The sequence below is a fragment of the Setaria italica genome, chromosome III, assembly GCF_000263155.2.
Source record: "Setaria italica strain Yugu1 chromosome III, Setaria_italica_v2.0, whole genome shotgun sequence".
NCBI lineage: Eukaryota > Viridiplantae > Streptophyta > Magnoliopsida > Poales > Poaceae > Setaria > Setaria italica.
The window spans coordinates 35,458,883-35,465,955 of record NC_028452.1 but is presented as its reverse complement, the minus strand read 5'-3'; the positions used below and the strand labels follow the sequence as shown (position 1 = coordinate 35,465,955).

General features: G+C 45.0%; 1 protein-coding gene across 2 annotated transcripts; it reads left to right on the top strand.

The window, feature by feature from the left end:
- Positions 1-2,845: 2,845 nt before the first annotated feature.
- Positions 2,846-6,642, top strand: LOC101786704 (putative disease resistance RPP13-like protein 3). 2 transcript variants are annotated; one of them, XM_022825025.1, is made up of 3 exons: positions 2,846-3,908; positions 4,391-4,745; positions 4,856-4,986. In XM_022825025.1, the coding sequence occupies exons 1-3, from the start codon at positions 3,112-3,114 to the stop codon at positions 4,880-4,882; spliced, it is 1,179 nt and encodes a 392-aa protein (XP_022680760.1). In that variant the 5' UTR covers positions 2,846-3,111; the 3' UTR covers positions 4,883-4,986. The 2 variants fall into 2 exon arrangements, with proteins under 2 accessions (XP_022680760.1, XP_022680759.1); XM_022825024.1 differs by having other exon boundaries at positions 4,391-6,642.
- Positions 6,643-7,073: the final 431 nt, after the last annotated feature.

The window sequence follows — 7,073 nt, the reverse complement described above, 5'->3', positions numbered from 1 at the left end:
TTCTGTGATTTAAATGGTGAGATTCGGATTTAAACTAATTATTCTATAAAGGAAATCAAATTTTTTTCCCGAAAAACACCCCCGGCAACTTTTCTCACGCGACCCGACTCTACCCTCCTCTCTCTTACGCTGGGCCCGTGGCGCGGACCCACCCCTTCTCCTATTCCTCCTACCCGCCGGCCTACTTCTCCCCCGACTGGGCCCTACTGGTCCGATTCTTCTTTCTCCTTCTTCTCTTTTCACCCGCGACGGCCCAACGACCCACTTTTCTTTTTCTTCTTTTTCCGCAGCGCCGGCCTGCTGGCTTCTCTGGGCTTCCGGCCTTCCTCTCCCACCGGCCACTCGCGCGCGCACCTGGGCCTCCGAGACCGCGGCCCAACTGGCCTCCGCGTTCGGCCGGCCTGCTCCCTCTCCTTCTCTTCCCCACTGACACGCGGGCCCAAGGCTCTAGCGCCTTCTTCTTCCTCCCGCCAAATCCCGCGCGCGACAGGGGGCGGCGCGGCTCGCCGGCTGGCGCCCTACCAGCGACGGGGCTAGGCCGGGGAAGCATCCCCATACCCTAGCGCACCCGTGCGCGGCGACAGCTACTCGGGAGATGGCCGGAGCCACTCCCTCCACGGCGGCGGGCGGCGGCACCTACGGCCGGTCGTGGCTACGCGCGACGACGGCGCAACCTACCCCAACGACTACTGCTACACCATCCTAGCATCCCAAGGACCTACCTACGACTACCCAAGAAGGAAGAGAACAAACGCAAGGGGGTGCTCACCGTGAGCAGGAGGCGCGGCGACGGCGGACAGAAACGACGACGGTTTATGGCGTGCCGGCGGAGAGGCTGGGCAACAAGCTGCTAGGGTTGCTGGTGGGGTGTGGGTGGAGGTGTGGACAGAGGGAATCGACGGGAGTTGCGATGTGGTGGGAGTATTTCGCTCGGCGGCGGCGTTTGACAGAGAAGACGGTGGCGTTAAAGAAAGAGCGACGGTAAAACGGCGGCGCGGGAACGGTAGATATACGAACAGTTTACCGCACGCATGGGCGACACCGTGTCCTACTCGTAGGCTTGCGTGGTGAGGAGGTGGCGTAGTTGCCGTGCTGGGGAGCGACCGAGAGCGGCGGCGGCGACACGTCCTGCTTGCTCTGTCATCCTCCCCCTCCTTATCTCTGGCGCCCAAAACTTCAGAGCTCCACCACGGCCGATTTCCAATCCGACGGTCCCCAAGTGTCTTAACCAAAGTTGTAGATAAACTTGAACCCTTCAATTTTTATTTTGGCTCTGACCCGAGATAAACATCTTACTATAGTCAAATTTCAAATTCTTTCTTGCATTTGTCTGAACTTCTCTGAAACTCGCCATTCAGTTCGTCAGTCTTGAACAGAGTCATTTACCCGACTTCAAAAATGGTTTCAGTGATCTAAATCCCTTCCTCTCTGTCCAACTACTTCCCAATTGTGTTCTACAACCTTAAAAGTTTCTATTTTGCTCATAAACACTTGCACCTTTTGTTCTACATTTTTCTGAAATCGGCTCCAAACTTGGCCATTTAGTGCTGTTTCAGACTTAGTGAATTTCAGTGATGCAGTTTACAGTGACGAGATGCTGACTTGAAGCCTCCATTTGAAATAGCTCCCTCTACTATTCTTGATCAACAACACCCAGATCTGGTAGTCCAAAGTCCACACTTTAATATGGTATAGTTGTTTGGATCCACTTATTTGAAAAATGTATCAAATATTAATTTCCAAAATGGACTCTGAGGCTGTTTTTCTGAATGCCCTATTGTCGGACGATGAACAGTAATCTTGTTTTTCATTTTCTTTCTTCGATTTTCTTGAGGTATTCAGGACCAATTCTTGTCCCAAATTTTGATCCTTGAGTTCTAATCACCCTTACATCTCCATTCCATATTTTTGTCGAATTTTTCTGAATTTCGAATTCAAAATTCAAATTTCGGTCAAATTTGACCCGAATTTGATTTTTAGCCAATTTCGTTTTCTTTTCTTCACGAATTGCTTCCAATTCTTCAAAGTCACTTTGATGACTAAAATGGCAGGTATTACACGGGTGGCCGCCATGTGGTTGATCTGGAGGGGGGAGTTCTATTTTTTGAAGGATATGCGCCATCTTCACTAGACACCGGCGGATCTGGGCGGCGGCGCGAAGCTGGGAGCTCGCTCCTGTCCCAACCCGCGTGAAGAAGTTGACGCCAGGGTGCGCTCGTTGTGTTTGGTGTGGACTTGACTGGTTACCCTCCTTGTATTTCATCTGACGGCTGACACGTCTTTAATCCGATGGTGGATAGTGCGTCCGATTTTTGCGCTCGGAACGGACGTCCGGGCGCTAGTAGCTCATCTTTGCTTATTGTTTTTGACATTGACCCCCATATCAAATTCCTGGCTCCCACCCCCGCGGGATACAAAACAATTTCAGGACTGCAACTCCAACAGCATATGTTTGTTACAGCAGTCGTGCTCAATTTTCCAATCATTTCGCTGTCAAGGACTACCACCGATCAACATTTCAATACATCTGCTCACGAACGCGTAAATGTCCCAGCCAGTCATTGATGACTGTCGACGTTCAAGCTTCTCTTGTCCACATAGAACAAGTGAGTACTATTTACGTTCAATTTCACCTGCGCAATTTCAGAATTTCTCCGCCCACTTGTCCAGCAGTTGTCCAGTACTAGCTCGCTGGAAGTTGCCTGCCGCCACGTTAATCTTTTGCCCGTCCTATGCTCCAAGAAAGATCAAATGGCCAGTCAAAGTTTTGATGACCAGTATCACCTTGTGCCTTTTCTATTTTTCTTTTGTAGAGGAAAATAAGTACCAAACTCCCCCAATTGCTTCGCTACTCTCCACTATTGCACCAGCCTAGAACGCTGTTGGCACAAATTTGCAACCACAGACCATTCCCTTGCACCAATCCCATCTCAGCTCCTCAACTGGGGATATCACAACTCCAGCAACCAAGAACACAGCCTTCTCCAATTCCGGCGACCACCACGGGCGAATTACACGAAGCTCATCTATTACAGCCTCGTGGTGGTCTGGAAGATCTGTCCCTGTATAAGTGAAGGATTGTTCCTCCACACGTCTCTCGTCGTTCCGAAGATGGATGGGCCACTAGCGAGTGCTTCAACTGGGGTGATGAACTCCCTGCTCGCCAAGCTCTCTGCGTTAGTTGAGGGGCGGTACGACCTCCTTGGAGGTATGAAGTGTGATATCACTTTCTTGAGGGATGAGCTTAGCAGCATGAATGCCCTGCTTGAGAAACTCGCAACAGCGGAGAAGCTCGACACACAGGCCAAGGTTTGGAGGGACAATATACGCGAGCTGAGCTACGACATTGAGGATTGCATTGACATCTTCATGCACAAGCTGAATCGTGGTGACCCTCAGGCAGGTTTCGCAAACAAGATAATTGATAAGATTAAGAAGCTATGGTCACGCTACCAGATATCAAACCAGATTCAAGAACTCAAGGCTCGAGTGGTTGAGGAGAGTGAGCGCCGGTTGAGGTACAAGTATGATGAGTCTATTCCCATTGTGGGCAAGATTAAGATTGATCCGAGATTGCCGGCGCTCTATGTGGAAGCAGAGAAACTTGTTGGTTTCGATGGTCCTATACAAAAGGTCATCGATTTGTTGATGAAGGACGACAAGACTCAACAACTTAAAGTGGTGTCTATTGTGGGGTTTGTAGGCCTTGGAAAAACAACTCTTGCAAACCAAGTATATCATAAGATCAAAGGCCAATTTGATTGCACAGCTTTTGTTTCAGTTTCACGGAGTCCTATCATAAAGAAGATATTGCGTGATCTGCTTACAGAACTAGGGAGTAACACTGATGCATCAGATGATGAGCGGCAACTCATAAATGAGCTCAGAGAATACCTGCAAGATAAAAGGTAACCCTAAAAAAATTACTCATGTCTACTTCGTCATTATATATGTGATAAGATCTAGAAGTATATACAGTATAACACAGCTTGATGTCATGATGTGGTGGGCTTGATTGTTATTATGGCAAAAATAATCCTTGTTTCATTTTTGAATTGGGCCTTTGTCCCATTCTCCTTAACCGGACAGAAATATTATGTCTTATGATATGAAAGGAGAGAAGCAAAAGAACGTCGAAGCGAATCTAAGTCTAACTAAATGATTCAGATAAATAAACCTAGATATCGAAATATGGGGTAAAGGAATGCATCATGTTTTGATGATTGCAACACTTACAGGTATGCAAAACACAAACATTTCCAGCTCTCTGCAAATTTTTCCTTTAATAAATTTATGATGAATGCTCGCAATAGGGTAGGTAACAATTATAGTAGCAACGGAAATTTTGTGATTCCAATTTTACAAAACTAATGCCATTGAATTCAAATAGGTACTTAATCATTGTTGATGATATTTGGAGCACAATCGCATGGGAGTTTGTCCAGTCTGCTTTACCTGAGAGTAACTTGCGCAGCAGAATAATTACTACTACAAGACATTCTGATGTAGCCAAATCATGCTGTTCAAGTTATGAAGGATATATTCACAACATTCAACCTCTCAGTGACCAGGACTCCAAAATGTTGTTTAATAAAAGAGTCTTTCTAAGTGAGCGCCCCTGCCCACCTCACCTAGAAGAAGTTTCTCTGGCAATCATACAAAAGTGCCATGGTTTGCCACTAGCAATAAATACAATAGCTAGTTTGCTAGCTAACAAATCTGATGCAATAGACCAATGGGAGCAAGTAAGAGATTCTATGGTTTCTGGACATAATTCACATTTAGTTCAAGACATACTTTTGCTTAGCTATTATGATCTTCCATACCATCTGACGTCTTGCTTCTTATATCTTAGTATATTTCCAGAGGACTGCAAGATTAGTAAAGAAAAGTTAATATGGAGATGGATAGCTGAGGGATTTATCCCAGATGTAATAGGACAAACATTGGATCAAATAGGAGATAACTACTTTAATGATCTTATCAACAGAAGCTTGATACAACCTATTGACATAATGTATGATGGCACGGCCAGAGCCTGTCGAATCCATGATATGGTGCTAGATCTTATTATTTCACTGTGCACAGAGCAGAACTTTGTCACAGTAGTAGATGAGCAAGTGTATAAATGGTCGACTAACAAGATTCGCCGGCTCTCTCTCCTATCCAGCTTTTTGGAGAATGATGTACTGCAGGAGATTATGAACAAGTGCTCACAGGTTCGTTCGCTTATTAGGTTCCACGTGGTAGATAAGGAAGCGCCTCATCTGCCAATATTTCATTCTTTAAGAGTATTGGTTTTACGATGTAATTGTAACCTGGGTAATCATCATATCAAACATATTGGAAGCTCTTTGCAATTGAAGTATTTGGAAATCGGTTGTCCTAGTATTACTGAGCTTCCTGAGAAAATCGGAGACCTGCAATATTTACAAACATTGGACATACAAGGCAGCAAAATTGAAAAATTACCACCAACCATAGGTAATTTGAAACATTTGGTGCGTCTACTTGTTGATTTTAATATAGAACTGCCAGATGAGATTGGAGATCTGCAAGCATTACGCATGTTGTCACATGCTTTCTCCTACGACTCTGTGAAATTTTTGGAGCAGCTCAGACGATTGATCAACCTAAGGGTCCTTCTCATAAGACTACATGACAGCAATGAACTTGGTTATCATGGCAAGGCGAAGTACCAGTAAGCTTTAGAGTCATCTCTCACTGTATTGGGTAGACATGGTCTACAGTCACTCGAGATTGACAGTAATGATTACTCGACAAGTAAATTGATGGATCTATTGTGCTGTGATGCTCCATTTCTCCGAAAGCTGTGCAATAAGAGTTACATCAGTAGGCTTCCACAGGGAATGCAGTCTCTTGTGAATCTTGCCCACCTTGACATCCGTATTACCTGCATTAAACAGGAAGACCTCTGCATCCTTGGTGCCATTCCAACGCTGCTCTATGTCATGCTGACTTCATTGGAAGCACCTACTGAAAGGCTTAGCATCGGCCGATAGCAGTTCTATTACCTTAAGGAGTTTATTTTTACGTCCTATGGTGAAGGTGGGCTGAGGATTGTGGCTGAACAGGAAGCTATGCCAAAGGTTAGAAGTTTACATCTTAGTTTTAGAGCAAAGGAAACAGAATCCAAGATAGGTTTTGAGTTCAGCTTCGTGCACCTTGCGAACCTGGAGCACCTCCGTGCCACCATTGATTGTTACATGGCCAGTAGAAGCAGAGTGGAGGCTGCAGAGGCTGCTATCAGGAACACAGCCAGCATCCACTCGGGACATCCTACACTGCAAATTGAGAGGTATAGGGAGTACGAAATGGAGGATGAGAATGCTAAGGAACTGAGGCTGCAAGATAATATACACAAGGAGTTCGTTCGGCAAGAGCACTCAGGAAAACGTAAGTGTTGTGAGGGCCTACTGCCATACTAGTGCCCTACTGTATGAAACAATTTTTTTTTTAATCATAGACTTTCATCACCGTTTTGTTCCATTTCCTCACTCTGTTTTCCTTTTCGTGTTTGCTTTTGAGCTAGAAATCTATCAAGTTTGGGTAATCCATGATCATGTTTGTAACATTCAGAACACACAGATCAATTTGCAGCTATTTGCATTTGCACTTGATTTTCCTTTACTCCAATAATGATTGCTCAGAGTTGATTTTTCTAATAGTCTTTCTTGTAAGTTCAAACTTGTGCTGCCGGATCAGTTTAAACCGGCACATAGAAGGTGATGTACTAATAGTTGTCCCAAATCCGAGTAAGGGCCGGATATTATTTTTATATAAGAGGCAATTAAGCAAAGTGCGGATTTAGTTTACTTGCCATGTGTCCCAGCCGTGTTATTGTGAAAGTTTGGTTTCAGGTATTGTCTATTAAATAAATTGTATATTTGCTATGATTGGAAACGGAAGCTCTACCTCTGGACTTCTTTTCTTTATATATGTGAAAACTAACTGGAAACCTGATTAGTACACAGCTTATACCACTAAAACATGAACCCCTTTTAGCAACACATACCGTGCAATTAAGCTATATGAGTTGTTTGTTGTTCCAT

Excerpts from the sequence above, each read along its gene's own strand:
- LOC101786704 (XM_022825024.1), top strand. The coding sequence starts at position 3,112 with ATGGATGGGCCACTAGCGAGTGCTTCAACTGGGGTGATGAACTCCCTG. Across the intron at positions 3,909-4,390 it reads GAATACCTGCAAGATAAAAG|GTACTTAATCATTGTTGATG; the intron begins GTAACCCTAAAA and ends GAATTCAAATAG.